This window comes from Siphateles boraxobius, unplaced genomic scaffold (assembly GCF_051911475.1).
Source record: "Siphateles boraxobius isolate OS27281-9 unplaced genomic scaffold, OSU_SipBor_1 65, whole genome shotgun sequence".
In the NCBI taxonomy this organism is placed as follows: Eukaryota; Metazoa; Chordata; class Actinopteri; order Cypriniformes; family Leuciscidae; genus Siphateles; species Siphateles boraxobius.
The window spans coordinates 7,923,637-7,947,797 of record NW_027509192.1 but is presented as its reverse complement, the minus strand read 5'-3'; the positions used below and the strand labels follow the sequence as shown (position 1 = coordinate 7,947,797).

General features: G+C 34.7%; 2 protein-coding genes across 8 annotated transcripts in view; both read right to left on the bottom strand.

Annotated features, from left to right (window-relative positions):
- parvaa (parvin, alpha a) lies at positions 1–11,225 on the bottom strand. Its single transcript, XM_077210609.1, has 13 exons — positions 10,938–11,225; positions 6,876–6,965; positions 6,702–6,772; positions 6,509–6,611; positions 6,228–6,368; positions 5,296–5,411; positions 4,284–4,342; positions 3,290–3,309; positions 2,812–2,873; positions 2,667–2,735; positions 1,722–1,823; positions 1,252–1,324; positions 1–848 (listed from the first exon to the last, which is right to left on the bottom strand). The coding sequence occupies exons 1-13, from the start codon at positions 11,071–11,073 to the stop codon at positions 772–774; spliced, it is 1,119 nt and encodes a 372-aa protein (XP_077066724.1). The 5' UTR covers positions 11,074–11,225; the 3' UTR covers positions 1–771.
- A 484-nt stretch (positions 11,226–11,709) lies between these two features.
- mical2b (microtubule associated monooxygenase, calponin and LIM domain containing 2b) overlaps positions 11,710–24,161 on the bottom strand; it is a 46,541-nt gene continuing 34,089 nt past the window's right edge. For all 7 annotated transcript variants that reach the window (XM_077210602.1, XM_077210596.1, XM_077210597.1 and 4 more), the window contains 11 exons: positions 22,631–22,739; positions 22,236–22,309; positions 21,807–21,875; positions 20,377–20,486; positions 19,390–20,200; positions 17,353–17,426; positions 17,161–17,250; positions 16,751–16,844; positions 13,826–13,925; positions 13,681–13,754; positions 11,710–12,439 (listed from right to left, as the gene is read on the bottom strand). In XM_077210602.1, the coding sequence (XP_077066717.1) occupies positions 12,255–12,439; positions 13,681–13,754; positions 13,826–13,925; positions 16,751–16,844; positions 17,161–17,250; positions 17,353–17,426; positions 19,390–20,200; positions 20,377–20,486; positions 21,807–21,875; positions 22,236–22,309; positions 22,631–22,739 (1,790 nt within the window). In that variant the 3' untranslated portion in view covers positions 11,710–12,254. The remainder of the gene's footprint in view (positions 12,440–13,680; positions 13,755–13,825; positions 13,926–16,750; positions 16,845–17,160; positions 17,251–17,352; positions 17,427–19,389; positions 20,201–20,376; positions 20,487–21,806; positions 21,876–22,235; positions 22,310–22,630; positions 22,740–24,161) is intronic.

Genomic DNA, 24,161 nt, shown 5'->3' with positions numbered 1-24,161 from the left:
TAGATGATTCATCCATGTTTAATGTAGATTTTGTAACATTTTCAAGTGCCGATAAAACATGAACATTGAGTTTTACAAATGATGCTACTGGAATGATATCAACCAAAACAAGGTATAGAAAATTATTTTCTTGTAGCTTCCACCAAATGTTGCGCGAACGCTAATTAAATCCGTTTTTCATTTTTCACAATAATGATCCAAGACACCATGTTTTAAGACGTAAGAAAATAAATTAATTGCTATGAAGTCTGAGACAAATTTGTGTGGCAACATTTTTTTGTTGATGCAGATAGACTACGCAAGTGGACAGATTTAAAAACATTAGCACATACATCATGACTAAGCATGACAAATTAAGATATGTAGTGAAACAGACAATTATTTGGCCTGACACTCACTTGATAATATAAGCAAATACTGTGACTTAAGAGAATATAGTGTTTTATGTGATATAATGTAGTGCAAGCTGGATATTTTTTGAATGAATACATTTCAAAACAGATTAAACTGCTTTTACATTTCCACAAATAAAAGCCGAAGTTATGCTAGACTTCATTGCATCATCTGAGGAATGGATGGGTTTCATTAAAAAAACATTAGTATGCATAGTGTTTTTTTTTTTAGTGTTTTTTACATCCATCAAGATGACACCTAGACACAATTATTAGCCGTATAGGGGTATTATACAATACTCCAAAATAATTAATAGCATATTTTGCTTGTCAGCCTCATAAAAACTCGTTATCCCATAAACAGGTTACCCGTTTCGACTCATTCCACGTGTCTGTATTTGGTGAAAAGGTTGTAAAGAACTCGAAGTGTTGATTTTAGGTCACAATTCACAATATCTGGAACAAAACAGAGGAAAAAAAAATTACTCATTTTGACATTTGAGAACAAAAGCTTTTATACAAACACATAGAAAAAGGAAAAAGTACTAACCAACCAACTAACTAAACTTTTTTTTTAAATCATTTTGATTAAAAAAAGTTATTTTCATATTCAAAAACTGACAATTATGTATGAGATATACTGCAAACAAAAAATATAGATTATATTAATAAAATAAATTTTACAGCAAGAAAGGCCTGTTTTTAATGTAATGTAATTGAAATATTTTACAATTATCTCTGAAACTTCCATATGCAAGGCATTTAAGAAATTAACTTTCAGGTTAAAAGAGCAACATTTGAGAATTGTCAACCACAGAATTACAATGATAGGATTAGCAGAAAACAAAGGCATAATTACCCTCAGGCCTGGGTTTGGGCCTCTCCAGGCCACCGTCCTGCATCAGCTCGAAGGAGAAAGACACATTATGAACCTGCAGATAAACAATAAACCATATTTTGACACCTTGAAGTAGTACAAAGTGGGGTACGCATTTAAAAAAAAAAGAAAAAGAAGTGATTTCCCAAAACTGGACTGTAGAAGGACCTAAAGCAGTTATCTCTGAAATCCACACACAAGCACTGGATATTAGAAGGGAGCCACACATCACACCACTTATCCGTTTCCTGTGCAGAGGCAGATTACAGATGCATCCTGGTGCAACATGCCCATTTGGCACGGGCCAGGCCTGCTGGATGTGACCCAGGTGAGCAGCCTGTACTCTGGGCTGACTGTCAGCACCACCCCCACACGATAACACTCAACACAGCACACCAGGATGGCCTTCCACACTGAAGCACGTTAACCGCCCATGTACTTAGAATTTATACCTTTTGGTCAAAATTCTCAGGGGTCAGGAAGAAGTTGTAGAGGGGGACGAAGTATCCTTCTAGAAGTCCCATCAGGAGGACCAGATACACACCATCTGCAAACTACAAACACGCCTCAGTCAGAACAACTCAATCCTGTCGTACACGCCAAATTGCAAAATTACATAAAACAGAGTTCTGTTTTAAGAAATAATACTTTTATTCAGCAAGGATGCATTAAAGGGATAGTTCACCCAAACAATTTAAATCTGGTCATTACTTACAATCATGTTGTTGCAAACTTGTATGAGTTTCTTTCTTCTGTTGACGGGACTCATGGAAGTCATTGGCTACCATCAACTATTTGATTATCAACATTCTTTAAAATATCTTCTTTTGTGTTCAACAGAAGGAAGACATTCATAAAGGTTTGGAACAACATGAGGGTGAACTATTTGTGGGTGAACTATCCCTTTAAATTAATCAAAAAGAATCCTGAAAAATAATTATAATAAATAATTAAACCGTAAACAGCCTGCATATAAGCTAATGAACTACCTTTTTAGTTAAGAATAGCGCCTTAAATTTCAGTATATAGACACAGAGCTATCATATGGGTTCAGAAAACTTGAAATATGAAGGAAAAAAATCGAATGAACTACTTTAAATGCTATTTTCATGGAGTTTTTGTGTCTGTTTTGAAGATTGAAAGCTTCAGTTCCCATTTTAGTTCCATGTAAAAGATCGACTGGAAGAGGTAAATGGACTGTGGCATGTCACACGAAGGGGAATAAATGATGACAGAACTGTAATTTCATTCAATTTATTGAACGAATAACCCTTTTATCAAGTTGTTCCTGCTACCATTTTATAAAACCACTGTAACGGATGATTTCTCATGGCTTGGCGCTTTAATTTACCACAGTCACAGTATATATTTATTGTGTTGATCCATGTGTTTGTTACCTGTGTATCCAGTTCAGCAACCTCCAAGTTCAGTTTATTCAGGTGTTTGTTGACGAAGGTGATTAGAGTCTGTGGAAAACAGATGCATATGTAGTCAGGCTTGTCTTAGGATGTGAATTCAGCTAATATTTGTGCTCTTTCATACCTTCTTCACGACATTCAGCTTGTCAGGAGCATGATCAAACAAGGTATCAAAAGCATCACGCTCTGCATGGAAGAATACATCCATGTATTAGAAAACAACTGAAACATTTACACAATTCAAAGCTTTGGGGTTGGTAAGATTTACATTTTTCTCTTATAAGCTCACCAAGGCTGCATGTATCTATCAAAAATTACAATCAAAATTTAAAAATAACAGTTAAATATTTTATTATAACATGTAATTTATCATTGTAATGCAAAGCTGAATTTTCAGCATCATTACTCCAGTCTTCAGTGTCACATGATCCTTCAGAAATCATTCTAATAGGCTGATTTGCTACTCAAGAAACATTTCTGATAATTATCAATTTGTCAAAAGTTGTGCTGCTTATATATATATATATATATATATATATATATATATATATGTGTGTGTGTATATAACATCTAAATTATATAAATTTAAAATTAATACTTACCATGCCTGCCAGATAATGCCCTATGAACAAAGAACACCTCCACTCAATTATGACTGAATATGCGGTTAGAAAAACATCACATGATAATTCCAGCTACTCTAGTGGAGATGATATATATCGGTAACATAGCAGTCTTTGGCTGATATTAGAGTTTTTTTTAATGATATTGCATATTTAAATGTTCATGCTCATTTCCTCTTTGCCATCATTAAATGCTCGATTAAAGTTAATCTTTAAAAACACTGATTTAATAACATAGTTTAATGAAATCTTTAGCAACTCTCAAAATTAATATCCAATTTTCAGGATTTAAAATGATTCTTTTTGTTTTAAGCACTTTTAAAATTTATTTAGACAATAGTGTAGAATTTTAATATCAACCATTTGGTCATAACAGAAAAAAAATATTGGCTTATCGGTATCAGCAAGAATTTTAATATCAGTGCATTATTGCATGCTATGCATTTCATTAATCTCTTGTACAGCATGGGAAGTCATTTATCTTTCATAATTCTACAGTCACTGAAATCCAGGCAAAAAAAAAAAAGAAAGTCAGCTGCTATTTGGGCGTGTGGAAGGGTGATCAAATTGATCAGGCAAGTCTGGGACTGCCCTGGACAGGGCTTTCTCCCCATGAGGCCCCCTCCTCCTCACTCTCTAATCAGCCTGGGCAGCAGCAGTTACTGTGTGTGTGATAACAGCCTCAGGAAGTATTCCACAAACACACACTTATCTCCCCAGCTGCCAGGTGCCTGCTGGACCGCTCTACAGTCAGCTGTGAACATATGTATGTGTGCGTGTGTTTCCACACAAAGGGTGACAAAACAGCGCTATAGACTAACCCAGACGCCATCTTGCAATCAGTGATCTACTGCACAATGATTGAAACATACGAAAGGAATCATTCCAAAAGATGCAAAAGATCATTAAACCCTGATATTGGCAAAAAAAATGGGGATGACATTTGGAAATGAGGGGTGCAGCATTGACGTACTCCGTGTTGCCAGTGATCTCCTCCATAACCTGACGGGATTGGAGAATGGCCTCTCGTTTCTAAGGGAAATGAAAAAGGGAACAGATTGGATATCAACACTTAAGAAATCACCATCGTTTGATATCAAAATATCTGTTATGGGAAAACAATGAGTTCCTCTAGTCAGGCACAACGAGAGAATTACAAGACGATAAAATTTGAGACCACTTATTTTAATATAATCCATTCTCCTCATGAACTGTTAAATTATGCAAATAAAAACAAATTGGAAACAGCTTTGGCATTCGGGATTCTCACTTTTTTTCCCATTAATTTCTATGATTTTCCCAGTTGTTCATGATTTCTGTATATTGATTCTTAAGAATAATTTGATTAAAAAAATTGTTTATGATTGATATTTAAGTTTTTAATTGATTATACGCACATTTACATTTTTTTTAGAAAGATTAAAGTCAATTAAATATCTGAGATTTCAAATATTTCCAAGTTTTCACTGACTACAGAAACTTTGAGGACTGCAACCATCTCTATTTGACTCAATATCAAAAGGAAGACAAAACAGAGAGCAACACAAATGAAAAATTTAAAAATCACAGCATCAACATCAGCAAGCTAGCAATAGTTACTGAGGATAATAAGCTTTAGATATTGGGGATGATTAACTAGATCTCCATATTTAATTCTGTATCCAATGATTGCAAGAAAATATTGACTATTATCATTTGTAACATTGAAGTAAAGCAAGAAAATATCAAAAGGAAACATGACAAAATACAGATGAAATACAGCTAATCAGCTTTCATCTGCACTTTCTATTATGACTTGCTTTCTTTCCTTAAATTTATTGACAATAATTGGTATGTCAACATCAACAAATGTACCTTTTATTTGATTTTGTGGAGATTTGTGAGAAGAATTTGCATGAAAAGTTCATCAGAAGGCGTTTTAAACGCAAATAAAAACAAAGATTTATTAGCAGTTAGCATCACAGTCTAAAACAGAGTCTACATACCTGGACCACAACCACCTGAATGGACACATGATCAGGGAGGCGAATGGGCGCTCTGAAGTGCTGTGAAACCGCCACCAACAGGTGAAGGATGGCCACAATGCTCTTAGCGTGAACCGCTAGCAAAAAACAAAAGAAAAAGAAAGTCACCATGAAATCAACTGATAATTCTTATTTCTTTATGAAATATTGCATTGTTTATTATAAATTATTTATCCGTGCACATCATTTTATCAAAATTTGTGTGCCCTCGTTATCTTTACTCAAAATTTCCCCTCCCTCTAATGGCGCGTTTACTGACGCGAGGGCGGAGCAACCTGTCATTCACATGACATCACAGCAATAGTAAACCACAACCATCCAATCAATTTTCAATGGGCAAAATTAAGACCCGCCCTACATTTTTATTACATTTTAGTAATTTCACTCAGATATACATAAGAATAGGAAAGAAAAGACTATCGCAACTTCCATTTCATGCCGACTTTAAATCTTAACATTCCTTGAATGCATTAAAACCAGTATTGGAAACAAGCTGAAAAGTATCCTCAGATCTGTGAATTGTTACTTAAGGACACAGGATTGATGTTCTCCTCCATTTAATGCGAAAATCATTAGCGCATAAATCTTTCTGCCTCATAAAATGAACTGCAATCTCTTTAGTGTCTCTTCCACATAAGTAGAGTGATTGAAATCCACTAAAATTCACTGTTGCATCACCTTAAGTGTTTTCCAAGCCTTTGAAACTCAAAGCTACGAGAAACACCCATCAATAGCATTTTAAACAGACTTTACTTTGTTGTAAAGCCATTTTGTGCACCACAGCATGTCTAAGTGGACACTTTAGGCCAGGTCCATATTTAACATCACATAACACTCGTCTTGTCTTATTTAGGATCATTTGAACAAATGAAGTGGAAGCTCTAGGGACCTACAGTCGACGTTCCACTTGATGCTCCTGGTGGAGACCTTCAGCACGTCATTGATTCTCTCAAGAACCGTCTGCAGCTTCTGCTTCTGGGCAATCTCAGATTGGGTCACCTCTGCAACATTTAGCTTCTCACCTTCAAGCTTTTCTACAGGACAGAAACACAAGGCCAAATCAGAAAAGTGATGTGGGGTGGATCTCAAGGAGTCCAGGTAGAACTTGCTTGGCTAGGTCAAGTCAAATAAAACCAATCAGAAGAAGCCATAAAGAATAAACAGAGATTTGTACCAAAGAGCTTCTGGAGAACCTGTCCATCATAGAGATCTTCAGCCAGGTCCTTCACAATGATCCTTTCCCCAACCAGAACATCATTGATCCAGTCGATAAGCACCTAATTTAGGCAAAATCAAGAGTGTAATTTTGAAAGACATATGGGTGAATAAATGATGACAGAATTGACATTTTGGCTTTAAACACAAACCTTCATGAGTTCCTGGAGTTTTCGGTCATTTTTCGAGTTTGGGTCCACCATAGTGCGGACTTCATTTTCCTCTGTGAGAGAAAGAGAAAGACAGAAAGAGGGAGAGGAAGGTGTAAGGGCTTATTATTAACCTGAGGGAGCATCAATTGAAAAATCAGGCTACGGGTTCAGTACCTAGCATGATGTCCTCAGGATGAAGCTCAAAAGGTGTGGGACTCATCGGGAGATTAATGGCGTTCATCCCCTCCTCCTGCAGCTCCGATACTATAGGAGGCAGGACACATCGGGTGAGAGGTAACAAATTATTTCTGAATACAGTGGCCAAAAAAATAACAAAGAGAAATGAAATCGAGTGTTTTATTCCTTTTGTTATTGCTGTTTTATAAGGTTTCAAAAGATTTCTATTTCAAATAATTGTTGTTTTTTGAAATTTCATTTTATCAAAGACTACTGAAAAAAATATGAAGCAGCACAAATGTTTTCAACATTGATAATATCCCAGATAGCACACTTAAGTCTGCAAGATGTCTGTTAAAGATCACTTCATCTGGAAAGCATCTGCTGTTTACTAACATCTGATAGATGTCTTTAAGAAGTTTTACATAAATTCTAAATCATAAACATCTTAAAAACATTTTCTAAACGTCTATTTGACATCTGACAGGAAACGTTCTATAGACATATTGCAGATGAGCATACACTCTAAAAAATACATCTTCCAGACGTAAACGCACATCAAATATACGTCTCCGTGATGTAATTTTAATATCAGTGCATATCAGTGAATGATTTCTGAAGGATCATGTGACACTGAAGACTAGAGTGTCACTAAGAGTTATTGTGGTGCAATTTGCTTGTCTTGATTCTCTGATTGGTGGAGCTTCTCTGCAAAATCATGGGGATGCTGAAAATTCAGCTTAAGTACATTTTGAACTATATTCAAATAGAAAAGAGTTGTTTTAAATTGTAATAATATTTCATAATATTACTGTTTTTACTATACTTTTGATCAAATAAACTGGTGAGCATAAGAGACTTATCTCAAAAAAATCTAACGACCCGATTAAATAAATACAACAAAACAATATTAAAGCTGCAGTCTGTAACTTTTGGTGCTCTAGCTGTTAATAAACAGAACTGCATGCGTCTTGCGGAAGAACATTGTAGCCGGAGCTACTTCTCTCTGTTTATGTCTATGACGAGTCACACAGGTACTGGGCTACTCCGCAGCGGGACGACCTGTACCAGTCTAAAATAGTCCGAATATAGTTTACCATAATGATTCAGGATAAGACAAAAACACGGTTTGGAAAATGGATTCAAGATGTACTCATTATGTACATTTTGATCACAAAAAAAGTTATAGACTGCAGATTTAAATTAAATATTATTGTTTGTGCTATAAATAATATTATTTAGCCACCAGAGACATCATGATAAGTTTTCAATAAGCAACTACCAAGAAATGACAAAAAACACCTTAGCAACACCCTGGCAACCACCAACAACACTATCATCACGGCTCATTTTCAGATCAAAATGTTTAAAAAATCCTACATTTATTAGACTTAAGGAAAACGTCGCTATCTCAACATCCTCTGAGAAAAACCAAAGACTCCAGCTCTTCGCTCCAACAGCAACCCAGCATGCATCACTGTCTACAGCGCTGATTATGGGGATGCGAACATCCTGTGCTGGATTCCAGAGGCCTCCCATGGAGGACGATATCCTATTAATCAACACCCTCTCAACCTCACGCACAGCTGCTCTCCTGCTGCTGCTTCTCGCTGACACGAGGGGTGCTTCCAATCCAACGGCACGACAAAGATGTCATGTAACTTGTATTATGGGGAGCGATGAGATTAACATGGGTGACTGCCTGGGAGGATGTTTAACAATGAGCACCACAATGTCTTCAGAAATATTAGTCATTAACAAGAACTTCACCAGAAGATCTCTCCTTTATGGTGCTTTTTGCACTCTTTGAAGCTGAAACATGTCATTATTCGGAGAGAATAGCAATTCTTTATAAAAACAAAAAACAGCATATAGGAGTGACATGAAAGGTGACTAAATGTTCACATTTTTTCACCAACCATTTAAGTTGTAGTAGTAATCCTGTGTAATTTATATTTTCAATTACAACTAAAGCAATAACCACAAAGTTCACTGCATTTTATGAAATAGCCCATTTAAAAATAAAATCCTACATCAATTACCCATCCGGATCACAGTCCTGTGCGTGGGTGAATACAAGACGGAGAAATAGGCAGTCGGAGAATCCGAAGGCTCAGCTGCGTCTTCCTCTCAAACGGCCTTGCAAGTGCTGATGGATGCCGTGCAATCATTACAGAAGTGCACTCTGGGAATCGTGCAAACCCAGAAGAAACACTTGAATGTAAAGGGTAGCGGCACACAGACTAATTTACTTACTGGATAAGAGGACAACAACAAAACTAATATATTTTTATTTGTTAAGGATGTGGATCACCAGAAGTTGTCAGGATTTTTATTGGGTATTGTGGTCCAGTTTCGCAGCTGTTCTTGTCTCAAGGCTGAGATGACTGCTCTCATTCCTGTACAATAACAATCTCAAGCCTCGTCCAGACAGAATACCTTACATGGTTAGAACAACACTACCAAAGCTGAGTGTTAGCTGAAGACAGAGCTTAAGAACACTTTATAATGTGCCAACGTGAGATTTTTAGACTATAAAAAGGCTGATTATTGTTACTTAAGACTATAGTTTAGAGGTTTTCATCAGGACGATTTGATGACTCAGTCATTTTTAGGTGTGGGTGAAGATTTTGAAAGAATTTTTATAATCATGCCTCCAAGGTGAATACTTTAAAGTGCTATGTGCCAAAAAGGATCATAAAAAATTACTAATAAATTTTGGAATAACTAATGTTAAAATCTTAAATGAACCACTATGCGTGGATGTGACACATTTATGATATCTGTGTGTTATTGAACACAGTAGAGTGCAACAGTCTCCACTCACTTTTTCAGTGGCCTTGGTTAAGGAAGTAGTTTTCCAACAGGGGTTTTGAAAAAGCCTTAAGAGTTAGAAGCCAAAACCCAAACCAAACAGCTGCCATGGTGAATCACAAAAGGTCAATTACGAGGTGAATAACCAAAAAAACAACAACACATTTTGTTCTGAAAATCTGACAAAAAGACAAAGGCACAAAACTGTATACTTAACAGCTTTAATGATGGAAAGAACTACAATCCCATGAAGCATTGTAAAGACAAATGAAATAAAAACAATGGATAAATATAAAGCTATTGATTTAAAGGTTGATTATGTATACAGAAACAATAAATTTAACATTTATGCAAAACATGCATGCATATGCTGTGTGTGTGTGTGTAATATATATATATATATATATATATATATATATATATATATATTGTGGTGCAATTTGCTTGTCTTGATTCTCTGATTGGTGGAGCTTCTCTGCAAAATCATGGGTATTGTAGTTTTTTCACAAGGAATTCCACTGTTAAACATTATTTACAAAATAAGAAATAATGCGGTCTGACCGATTCATCAGAAGCAACAACCTCAAAGCTCACAGTATAGGTTTGTCTTTGATTGTTTATAATAAAATCTTCCTACAGAGAAAATAAATCAATTTTTACTTTTGCAAGTTGACAGTTGCACTCGGTTTGATAATCTATCGCTTAGATCTAAATCTAACATTTCTGCTTTTTGCCTTTCCAAAATAACTTGGAAATAAATTTTCGCCCCCAATTCAAATCAATTGACAATTAATCGGTTTTAGGGCGAGCTAGACATGCTCAAAAGAGAAGGTTTTCGATTCAATGAGTCGATACAACTGCGTTACAGAAGCACAAGGGCCGATTTAGTGAAATGATTCATTGAAAAGATCCGACTCAAAAGAGCGATTCGTCCAAACATCGCTAAAAAGCGGCACAAACTTTAGTGTAAACATTATATTTCTCGCTACTTTAAACACACCCAGTTGTCGTTTCTTTTGAGGTTTTTTTTTAAATATAGCCTACACAAGAAACCGAGATGTTGACAGTATTAACAAACGCTCGTCCGTTGAAGGAGGGAATTATTTATACTTCTGAAGTTATGCGGCAACTTGGGTAGGCTACTTTCAAGCGAAACGGTCATGACTAGATCAGCTGTTCAGTATTTAAAACGCGCAAAAAATCACTCCTCGCAAAATAGACTCTTTTTTTTTTAGCTCAATCTACCTTCTTTCGCCTTTTTTCTCCTGGCCAGAGTCCCACCAAGTTTTCCCAGAAATGAGTCATCTTTCTTTCTGGAGGACGGAGACTTTGGAGTTGGCGACTTGGGAGAAGACGGAGATTTCTGCGGGGAAGAAGCCATCAGTAACAGTCAGGGGCAGAAAAGTGTAAATAATATGTGATTTCCCCCGCTGAGGGAGTGCGTAAAATCCCAGGAACAGGAACGGAAACGGAATTCCAGCTATTTGCCCAGCCTTCTAAAACGAGCTTCCCTTTTCCTTTGATCCCACCCTCTTTCCTGAGGGATACTGTTCAGAAAGTTATTCGTAGTGAGCTGCCATATCATACAAGACTGCAATGTTATTATTACAGACTCGAGCTATAAAGAGCCAAAAAATTAAATAAATAAATAAAACGAACAAAATAATGAAATAAAAGAAAACTAATTTAGCAAAATTTAATTAGATGTTGAAAATGTAAGATTCTTACATTTTTCAAAAGTTAATATTTTATATATAAATGCATAGAAATGTAGCATTTAATTGGCATATTATTTAATAGGCATATTATTTAACATCTAATTGTATGAAAATGAACATTTGGAAAAAATAAAATGATTTTATAAAGGCCCATTACATTATATACATTTCAGAAAATAATTATGAAAATTGATATTTTTCCTGTTAATATTTTATAAAATACAGAAACATAAATATTATTACAAATATTTTAGTGTTAGTTTCCAGGTTTTTTTTTTAAAGAGAAAAGGAGAGCCCACTCATTATTTTTACATTTATTAAATAAATTACACAAGGCAACAGACAGACAAGATTAAAACCAGAGCCATTTGTACATTTTCTTAAGCACTTCTTGATTCTTGAAACAATGACATTTGGTTTTACTTCAGAAATAGTTGATATTTAAGGTCACTTAAGATATCTTGTTCATTGCGAGATAGAAACAAACCCACTTTATCACTGCCATTAAACTTTGGCATCAATTGGAATATTCACTGAAGAACTGAACAAACATTCATTAAGAATTTTAACAAAAACATAAGATAAATCAAACAAGTAAAGAAAAAACTGCTTTAACTATAAAAATACAAGTGTGAATAAATGTGTAGTCAGTCCGCTCACCAGTGCAACTGTGTTTGGAAATATTTTCAGTTAGTAAAGAGACACGTGTTTTGGTTTTAGGTTTATTTCTTTTGAAGAACACAAAAGGCAGCATTAAGTTGGGTTTGAATAAACAAGTGTATTGCAGTCTGTTCAAGATCTCCCATTAAGTCTAAAGCAGTTGTTCTAGTTCTAGCAGAGGAGTTTAGGTCCAGTGGAACTGATAGCCTCTCGACAGGATCATGCTCTCCAGATCTCGGTCCTCAGCTTTCTCCTTCAGCCGCTGTTCCTCCAGCAGACTGACCAGTTTATCTCTTCTCTCCACCACCTTCATGATCTCCACCAGCAGACTCTGCTCCTCCACCAGCTCGCTCGCACTCTTCTCGCAGTCTGGATGTTGAGGGAATACAAAGACAGGCCTATCATCAGCAATAATCAAGTCAAATATTGTCCACATAACATTTCCCTCATGTTTAATCGCTTTTGAATAACATCATATATTGTATGATAATAACCATAATTATTACACAATGACACCTCTGTGTTCTGTGGCTTAACGCTGCATGTCTCAGTGGTAAACGGTGAGCTTCACCACCATGAAGAACTAAAATAAACTTGTGTTTGCCGGAGGCTGAGGGACCAACCATTGACTTGCAAATGAAGACACTATCACCTTCCTCTGCAGCTATCAATTCCTGTTCACAAGTTCATGCACTTCCACTTACAATATGTTTTCACTCTAACAAACCAATTATCTAATCCAATATCCAAAAAGTTGGTTCACAGACATAAATGTTTTCACATTTAACATGGAATGCATCTAAAGTTGACAACATTCAACCTTATCTTTTTTCAAAATGTTATGCTCACCAAGGCTGCATTTATGCGCTCAGAAATACAATAAAAACAAATATTGTGAAATATTATTACTTTTTCAAATAATTGTTTTCTATTATAATATATTTTAAAATATAATTTATTCCTGTGATGCAAAGCTGAATTTTCAGCATCATTACTCTAGTCTTCAGTGTCACATGATCCTCAGAAATCATTCTAATATGCTGCTCAAGAAACATTTAGTATTATCATCAATATTGAAAAACGTTTTTTTTCAAAAAAAAAATAATATTTGAGGAAACCGTGATACACAACCATTCAAAAGTTTGGGTTAAGTAAAAAAACAAAAATGTTAATCAGCAGGAATGTGACTATTTCCATTTCAAATAAACACTGTTCTTTTAAACTTCATTCATCAAAGAATCCTGAAAAAAATATTTTCAACAGTGATAATATTAAGAACCATTGTTAATAATTTATCATAAATAATAATTAAGCAGCAAATCAGCATTTTAGGATAATTTCTGAAGGATCATGCGACACTGAAGACTGGGGTAATGATGCTGGAAATTCAGCTTTGCATCACGGGAATAAAGTACATTGTAAAATATTTCAAAATAATATTTATTTTAAATTGTAATATTTCAAAATATTCTGTTTTACTTTATTATTATCATCAAATAAATGCAGCCTTGGTGAGCATAAGAGACTTTTTTTTTTAAAACATTAAAACATTTTTTTCGTAATTATTCCAAACTTTTGACCTGTAGTGTACTGTATATATCGTAACAAACCTTCGGTGTTCATTCGCTGTCTCAGGTCTTGCTGGAGCCGACTTTGAGTGTCCTCCAACTCCAGTTCTTGAGCACTAGGGACAAGAGCATGTATAAGACTTGTACAATAACCTTGATAAAAATCTAGAAGAGTCACAGTACTTACAAGACCATGAGTTCAGACTCATATCTGGACAGTTTGTTCTTCTCCAGGACCAGTTTGAACCAGGTTTGTAGCAGCGCGGTCTCATCGGTGGAGTCGTCGCCTGTGAACACGAGATAGACCAAATTTACTGAACATTGGCATCTGCTATAACACAACTAATATACTCAGCCCTGTGATGTTGCCAAATTTGAATACGATTAGAATTTTGAACATTTGATTGACAGTGTACAATATGAGACTCAAGCTTCTGATGAAAAATGTCCACATAATTAACATAAGTCCTTTTCCAGTCATTTGTGATAACTCTAAAAAAATAATTTATATATGCAGTGGTGGCCAAAATTATTAGAACGGTAAGATTTTTTAATGTTTTAATGTCACCAAGGCTTCATTTATGTGATCCAAAATAGAGCAAAAACAGCAATATAGTGAAATTAAAAATTAAAAAATTAAAAATAACTTTTCTATATAAATATATTTTAAAATGTAATTTATTCCTGTGATCAAAGCTGAATTTTCAGCATCATTACTTCATTCTTATATGCCGATTTGCTGTTCAAGAAACATTTATTATTATTATCAATGTTGAAAGCAGTTGTGTTCAATTTCTTTTCAGGATTCTTTGATAAATAGAAAGTTCAAAAGAACAGCATTTATCTGAAATAGAAAGCTTTTGCAACATAATAAATGTCTAGATGGTCACTTTTGATTAATTTAATGCATCCTTGCTGAATAAAATTAATTAATTTAATTTCTTTCCAAAAAAACCCAAAAAAACTTACTGACCCCAAACTTTTGTACAGTAGTGATAATTTGCTGTATTTTGGATCAAATAATTGAAGCCTTGGTGAGCAGAAGAGACTTCTTTTAATCCATTAAAAAATCTTACCGTTCTAATAATTTTGGCCACCACTGTATAGATGTATGTATGCATGTGTGTGTGTGTGTGTGTATATATATATACACACATACATACACACACACACACACACACACACATAGATACATATACACACACAGTATATACTATTGATAAATAAAACATAATATATTAAAAAATATTATAATATTCAAATACTAATAAAATAAAACAATACAAAAATAAATATTTAAAAATAAAATATATTTATGGAGAATGTCCTTGCACAAAGCAATTTCTATACATTATAAATATTTTTGCTTACATTATTACTAAAATGTAGCTAATTGTCTAATATAGTGCCACAATGTTAGTCTCCCACATTGACAGTTTCAGAGCATTGTTTACTACATACTTCCACTCTCCATCCATTTGGAGGCTGCAAATGTCAGTTAACAAAGAACCTATTCATCAAAAAATGCACACCCCACAGCCCCTCATCTTAACACAATTATCCTGACAAAGACACGTAAACATGCCGAACAATGGAGTGTGGCAGGTCACAAAAGATTCACCCCCATGCATTTATTAATAGAATTCTGCTGCCCGCAATGAAGTCGGTTGATAGAAGACACACTGTATCCTTGCTGTCCACTTTACACAAGGGACGTCTTCTATACCGCCTGCATCCTTATAGCGTTGTGGAAGACCGAGACCGAGGCCAGGCATAAGATATCACGACATACTTAAAGCAAGAGATTTGCTTTCTTTATGCAATAATAGAATGGAAACCTTCAACTATAGATCTGATCTAGGAATAAAGTTTCCTAGTGCATTAGTAGTTTCATACGGTTTCTTAATATCTAACAATGCCTGTCTAGGTTTTAGGATGTCAAAAAAGGAATTTCTATGAGGAAGCAGGAGAAATGGATTTCTAAGAGATGTTAAAATTCTATTTACAGTCCTTATAATTAGTGCTTAGAGCTTTCAAAATATGATTATAAACTCATTATGCAGTACGTTAAAAGGCTGTTGCGATTGGGCTTTTTTCATCAGAACGACTTGTTGCCTTTAATAATCCCCACGTAGATCAACATTCACCGAAATAATGAAACATCACATTTTCAGCTCATTTCGGAGGCACTTTTCCCTTTCTAGCCCTATTTACAGAACCCATTACCTCTGCAGTCATTTCAATATAATATTTGATTCTAAATGGCCATTTAGTTTGAATGCAAATCACTATTATTTGAATCTCTAATTTTCCTCCTCTAAAAAAAAAAGTCAAACAATAAGGCAGCAGTTTATTTGCATTATTTGTTGTCTTTGTGTATATGCCATATAGATCCGGGGTTAGTCTTCACGTAGTATTTATGTTGTGGTTCAAAATCTTTCTATGGACAATCACAATGCATTGACAATATACAATGAAATAAAACATTAATATAAAAACAAATCTGAAAATAAAAAATACACACACACACATATACACATATACACTATATATATATATACATATATATATATGAATACAATTATACAAAATCTTTTTAAATTCTAACATTTTAAATAAAAATTAAAAAACTAAAAAGAAAGATCATATTGTATGCAAGTCTTAGTTTGTCGTTATCAAATCAATCTGAGAAGAGAAACCGGAAGTACACACAGAGACACCCTATCAAGTCACTCCCTGCTGACTTCCTGTGCGAAATATGAAATAAACAGGGTAAAACAAAACCAATAGAGTTAACAATAATATAATAATGAATTAAAGAACAAGTCTATGGATTGTTTAAGGTTGTGAAATCTCGTTCGCGACTGCAAAATATTTCTCAAGTTTGCATGCTTGATAGACCAACGGCATTGCGCGCTTCATTTGTATAGCTGTCAGCAACCGAAATGAAAGTCATAAGTGTCATAACACCCCTTTAAATAATCATATCACCATCACAAAGTGAGTGGGTGGAGACGGGGGACATGTAAGGACAATGGGACTGATAATGAGGCACTTTAAATAATATATTTCCAGATGTAATAATGTGTGACTGTGTTAGAATATCCCGTACCAGTTTCTCCTCTGAGGACCTTCTCCAGAGCCACACCTCTCTCCTCCAGAGCTCTCTGCTTCTCCTCAACTTCCTCCAGTTGTCTTTGGATTACCTGCCAATCATTCCAGACAACCCCAATATACACTGATTAACTGGAATATATGCGATTCATATGTATGCTTCTAAAGCAGCCATATTTTGCAGTGAAATTTATGGGAAAATGTCCCCAGAAAGAGGATAAATCTGACAAAATCTGAAAACATCCTCAAAGAGCAGTTCATAAATGTGATTTTTTTTATTCTAAAAATGCAAAAATACGTTTTATGCTGAACAAGGGTTATCACTCTAGCTTGATATTTATTGGAATACAATAGCACTCTGGTGACTCATTTACAGTAGTTGTATAAATGTGTTTGTGTGTGGTATACCTGAGCCCTGTGAAGTCTTTTCAGCTGATCTCTCTTGGTTTGTTGGACTGCGGTTTTCTCCTTTTTCTTCTGTGAGTTGCCACTGTCAGTCTTTATAGCATATAATGAGCAAAAAAAGTAATGGTTCAAACTGGGCTTTGTGTTTGAAATTTGTAGAAGATTGCACACAGAGTTGCAATAACATTAGTTTACCCTCTGTGAGTCTGGGTCATGTTCCTCCTCACTGGATGAGTTAGACTCCTGTTGCTGTGGTTGCGGAGCAGAAGCTGTGGATACAACATTTGCTTTTATGATTTAGGTCAAAAAATGTGTCCGTCAATACCAAAATAAACAAATAAGAGCAGATTGTAACAACAACAACAGTGTGTTAATTATTGTAGGTGAAGGCACATATAAAAATTGTGTCAATAAATCAATCAACCGATAATGATTAAATAACAATAAAAACAAAATGTTAATTACTATTCTAGGTCATGGAACATTTAAAAAAAAAAAAGGGATTTATCAGTCAATAAATAAGTAAATAAAAAATAAATATACAATATCAGCTGAAAATCATTAAATAAATAATAATAATAAAAACAACAAAATGTTATTTAATAATAATAATAGTTAAGCTGTTAATTATTATTTTAGGTCAAGGCACATTTGAAAAATAGGGATTTATCAGTCAATACGGAAATAAATCAACGAGTAAGTAAATAAATAAACCAAACCAACCAATGTCTGATGATAATGATTAAATGATAATACTAATAATAATACTAATAATAATAATACATGTTATAGGCCAACACAAATTTAAAAGCTTTAAAAAAAACATATTACTGATGTTCTGAATTTGTCATAAAATATGAAGTGAAAATATCTTGAGCTTGTGTTGCGTTAACCACAAACCTTATTTCATGCATTTACCCAAAAACCCATTGACTTCAGGACGATAAACTGAGAAGTTCTGAAATGCTAACTTTCTTTTGGCCTACAAAAGTATGTCCTCCCTGGAGCACTCTATAATGTTATGCTGAACATGAATGTACGTGAAACAGATTTGTGCATCAGAATCGATCCATTGTTTGAAATTACATTTATGAAACTGTATCACTATATCATCAAAACATTGTGCTGCCAACAACGTGGAATGAATATCGTTTTGATACATCACAAGATTAAAGTGCAATGTTCCACAGTTACCTGACTATTGCATGCAGGGAATATAATGAAAGCTGGTGGGAGATTATAATAGAGATAACGGTGCTGCATATAATAACAATGAAGTTAACACAAGCAGCGCGATGCGTTTGTGCACACGCCGTACGTCATGTGACTTGTCACTTGGAAACGAGGAGCGTGTGAGAAAGAGTGCTGACGTTAATCGTCTAGGGTCAAGTAAACACTAGATTTATTTAAAGCTACACTATATAACTCATGCAAGTCACTCTAGCAATTAAAAAATAAATTCAAAAAAGTGCGTGGATCTTGTGGAAGAACATTGTTTTGGTTGTGCTTCATCCGGATGAATGCAACTCGAGGCACCAGGTTTGCATTTTAAGATCCATGGTCAATTTTTCTTTTTATAAACAAACTTTCAGCTTCACTCTTCCTGAGCGAAGCTTCTTTTTAGCCACAGCTACTTTTCTCTGTGTACTGAGATGACGTGACACGCGTGGGGCGGGCGTATGACATATGTATGCAATTTCCCATTAAATCTGTCTGCACCGTTCGAAAATAGAAATTCATTTTATAGTTTTATCAAAGGCCCTGTTTACACCTGGTATTAAGAAGCATATTCATCAATCCAATATCAAGTGGACGACGCTGTGTAAACGGGGTCTAAAACATTATGAGTTTTCGAAAACATTCCCGAGGTAGTCGAACACACATTCGACAGGATTGCTTTCATAGTGTAAACGTTTATGTGGTCGAATGAGTTCAAAACATTATGGGAAGAGCGCTAGCCAGACGGGATTTAAACTTAAAGACTTAAGTTTGGTTTGAAGGTGAAAAACATACCAAGCACAATGTTCTCACACCATTCCTGATTTCCAACAGTCACTCACATATCTTACATATGCATGATGACGGTGACGGTTATGTTCAGAAGAGTCGACGTGTTCCTGCAGAACATTCTACCTCTTACACTTTTTGCTTTCCTATATCATTATATTTATTGATTTTAAACCACAATTAAACAGCAGAAAAGCATTAAAGATCACTTTAACCTGCAATTACCTTTGCTTCTAAACCTGGAAAGAATAGTCAAGATGTCTTTCTGGTCGTCTCCTTTGCTCTTCTCTGCTCCTTCGCTCCTCTTAATGCGCAGGGAGGAGAAGAAATTGAGTTTTCTGGGTGGTAAGGAGGCCATGTCATCTTTTGTGCCCTTCTTGGATCCGAGAGCCACCTGCTCCAGTAACGTCGTGAGCTCGCTTCCAGTCCTCGCTCGGCACTGACTTTCATCCGTAGACATGCAGCTGTGATCCTCATCCTGGTTGCTCTGAACACTGCTGCCAAGCAAGCCACTGAGGTTGAAGGAGCCCTCGGACAACGGCCTAGCTTTCAAAGGTCGGTTTCTCCTGAGGACCACAGGGTTGCTCCCTTTGCTGGAGGAGAAGGACTTCCGGAGACTGTTGGCCCACTGTTGGAAGCCGAAGAGTGGAGGAGTGGGCTCAGGTTGGGGACGGCTTGGTTTCGGTGGAGCTTCTGGTTCCGGTTGATCGTTTCGAGGATTCGTAGAGGTCCTGTCATGTTGTTCCTCTTCAGAAGTTGAGGGCTTTCCAGGTGTGGTTAATTCCCAGTTGAGCAGCTTCTCCTTCTCGGATGAAGACAACGTGAGCTTCTTCTTGGGGCTGACGGAGTTCGCCTCTGAGGGAACGGCTGGGAAGACAGGCTCTGGAGAGGAAGTGCTGGGGTTTGGGGTTTCAGGATGAAAATGTGCGCGATATAGAGGGATCTTTGGGATCTCATCAAGAGCTGTTGAGTTCTTGTCCTCCAGTAGGGGGCAGTCAGACTCTGTGGTCTGTGTTCCAGGCTTTGTTGGGGAGAGCTGTGTGAGAAAAGACTATCTTTAACAGCTCATGGATGTAGGAATTTAAGAACAGTGACAAATCAAACAATTTATAAACTAAACCACCTAATAGCTGGATGCAATGACTGATTATTGGGAGAGAGACGTGATGAGACAGAATGATGGACAAAAAAAGTGAAAGAAAATCGGTTTACAGATTCATGGATCTCCTCAAAGTCTGAGTCTCCATCTTCCTTGCCGGGGGCTTCAGTTTTATCGTCTGGTTTCCCACGGTGAAATTTCTTAAGCAGGACGAGGGGCAGGGCTGGGTGAGGAAATGATGCCACAAAAGAGCTTTGAGAAGTAATCACAGATCTAATGAACATTAATAGTAATAAAGAACATCAATAATGGTTAAATGAATAGACCACTACTACCAGTACTACTAATAATAATCATTCTATCAATGTTGAGAAATGGCTACCTAGCTTAAAAATGTCTGTACATACATCACCAGCACAATTTTTTTCATAGCTAAATTCATAATAAATTAGTGTTGTTATTAAATCACATAACATATATAATAACAGTGTTTTTTAAAATTTGGAAACAATACATGATAATAGTAATATTATTACTATTTATAGCTATCATCATTATTGTTGTTGTTGTTAAATCATGTAATAATAATAATAATAAATTCAGATGAGAAATGAGAAACAGTAGTGAAATTCATAAAATAAATAAAAATAATCATTATTATTGTAATTATTATTATTACTATTGTTGTTAGATCATAATTATTTTATAATTTAATTGTTAAATTAAAGAATGATAATGACAATAATAGTAATCATTATATTATTTTAATGATTATTATTCAGTAAAATTTTTTAAAAGTTAGAAACAAATTAATTAGTGAAATTCAGCATTCAATCTGGTTAATTACTCTCAGAATTTTAATTCATCCATTTTGGCCAAGTTATTCCCGCAAGGAATCTGACATTGTAAACGATGGCTAAATTATGCTAATAACTACATATTATAGTGCAACGCTCAAAATTTGCAGAACAGATTGTAATTGCTTTTGTATGGTCCGAATCAATAGCTGTGAAACAGACCAGCAGCGCCCTCTAGAGAAGAGGCTGGATATGACCAGCATCAAAAAAACAAAAACAGTTTTATGTGAAGTTGTCACAAACTATTTCTATACTGCAGCTTTCAGAGTTGCTTCACAGTTTTAGTTTCAGATCAGTCATTTACTTCAGAGCTAAATATAAAGAAATTGAGCTCTAATAATGAAGAACATATGTTGAGGCGTGACAAAAAGCAGCATTAGCTTTTATAAATAGAACATGTATGACGCCTGATATTAATCCAGTGAGGATTAACGAACACATGAATTCAGAATCAGATTAGCGCACGTGTGGCACCTGACATCACAGCCACTACAACAAGCAAGGTTAAGCGTTCAGTCGAGACACACAGACTCCGAGCTCTTTAACAACCTTGAGCAGAAAAATAACTCATACATAGAAACTCAACCTATAGTTTGAGATGCCCTGGCAACACAAGCTCAATGGGAAGGATGTTTGAAGGTTCCCATGGTTGTTTTTTCATGGAACACTGGAAGAATGATACTTACTGGATCGAATTTTCTTCCTCCAGAGGTAGTTTTTGTTGGTAATTTCTCCTTTTGCAGTGGAGTGTTTCACTGATGAAAAGAAGACATCAGAATGAACCCTTAAAGTGACATTGATCATTTAATAACATTAACCTCATTCAAAAGACAGACGAGAACCCAGCAGGAAACCCAGAGACGAACACGGCTTCCAAACATCCACTATTTAATAGCTCACTATTCTGTAGTTCCACTAATGATAGCGCAAGTGTGTAAAATCAACACGTTTGAGCTAGTAAATAATGTAGAAATCAAAGGGATGGGCCCTTGGATATGTGATTTTTACAATGGCCCCAAAATGCTTTTGGACACGTGTAAGGCAATATTATGAGATCCTGTGAAATAGTAAAACTGTGAGGAAAATATAACTAACATACAGAGGTTTTCACTGACCTTTCTGCGGTTGAGAATCGAGACTTGCAGGTGCAGAATCAGGGTCGGGCTTTTTAGATGAATCTTTGACTTCACTACAAAAAATATGGGCATTAAAGGCATGCGGTATTAGATAGATTGTGTTTTTACAATTAGCTTTCACACAAATTATCATTTTAAAATAATTATTATTAATTAAATGTTTTTATCATGATTATTAATTAGAATTATATTTGATTATTAATGCTTAAGTTAGAAATGTTCATGATAAAGTGGAAATAATGAAGTAAGAGTATCGCTCGGTCTCATAATGGCCGACAACACACGTGACTAGAGAATACAAGTGTACATTTTATAGCTCCATGTCATGGTAAATGATTCCACATTCACATTTGTGGTGTGTATTATGAACCGACCTCATGTTTATGAGCTCTGTTGAGTTTGAGAGGGCCTGCAGCTCTGTACTCTCAGCCGGAGCGCTGGGCTTCCACAAACACTTCTGAGTTCTGGAGTCTGACTCGGCTCCTGCGGGGTCCACGCACACACACGTGAAAAACTCAACTCATAAACTGGACTTCTGCTGTCATGCTCTTTATGTTGAGAAATGACTACGTACCTTGTACATCACCAGCACAACAACTAATAATAATAATAATAATAATAATAAATGTATTATTTTAATTACAAATTTTTAATTTGTATTATTATTATTATTATTATTATTATTATTATTATTATTAATACCACATAATAAATAAATACATAAATGAATAAATAAATAAATAAAACCTTGATTATATTAATACTATTATTATTATCATTATTATTATTACTAAATAATAATAATAAACTGATGAGAAAATACATTAATTTTATTACTTGATTAATTTTATTGATAAGAATTAATGATGATAATAATAAAATGCAATCTTCAAATCTATTATTTTAATTTATTAAGTTACTTTATTATTATTATTATTATTATTAACAAAAATTACTTTATTAATTTACATCCTCATTATTATTACAACATAACCTTCAAATCAATTGAATTTAGTTACTTTTATTAAATTGACATTTATTATTATTATTACCACATAATAATAACAATGGTAAAGTAAATGTTTTAATTATTATTATATGGTATTATTATTATTATTATGATTATTCATGGTATTATATACCACATAAAAGTCCCTAGAAGAGAACATTTATAACTAATAAAATGTTACAGGCAGACTTTAGTTGATGACTATTTCAATGGCTTGTAAAAGCTGAATTCCAGTTTGAATGACAGTATAAGGTATTTGCAACTTTCATTAGACTTAACTCATTTCTCATCTCTTATTTAATGTTAAGCAGACTTATAACCTTGAGGGACAGTCAAATCTAGTCCATATGAACGGCTGTTTTAATTAATGCTTTACAATAGTTTTTATCTTTCGCTATTTAGCGAAATAATACATAATAATAATAATTATATAATATATAATTATTAATAATAATAATGTATTTAGCTTTCCCTCTAATACATGATTGTCATTCATGTAAATGCTGAATAATGCACTCAATACTGCATTTTTGTCTGTCAAATGAGTTAAAGACATAGCATGTCTAGATGCTGTCATAGATGTTTTCATTCATTTTTGACCCTGTGAATCTTTGTTAAATTTTTTTTTAAAATAAAGGAAAACAAGTTTTTTTTTAAATATTTGCAATTTAGGTTTTAAATGAGCCAAATTCGTGAAATTCATAAAAATTCATGGATATGAATAAATTCAATCAATTTAAACCTTATCCTCTGTTTGGGGTTTTTAAGAGCTCAATAAATATACCTTTTATAACCTGACACACAAATGTATATTTTCTCATTATCATGTCAACCTCAACAGAACATGAAGGTTAAAAATTCAGTCTTTTTACTCATGATTATTCTGTAATATTTGA

What these genes read in the sequence shown, in the direction of transcription:
- parvaa (XM_077210609.1), bottom strand. Translation starts at nt 11,073, where the DNA reads ATGGCTTCTTCCCCGCAGAAATCTCCGTCTTCTCCCAAGTCGCCAACT. An exon ending in TCCTGAGGACATCATGCTAG is followed by an intron (nt 6,773 to 6,875) that starts GTACTGAACCCG and finishes TTTCTCTCACAG; the next exon opens with AGGAAAATGAAGTCCGCACT. An exon ending in TTCAGGTGGTTGTGGTCCAG is followed by an intron (nt 4,343 to 5,295) that starts GTATGTAGACTC and finishes CATTTCCCTTAG; the next exon opens with AAACGAGAGGCCATTCTCCA.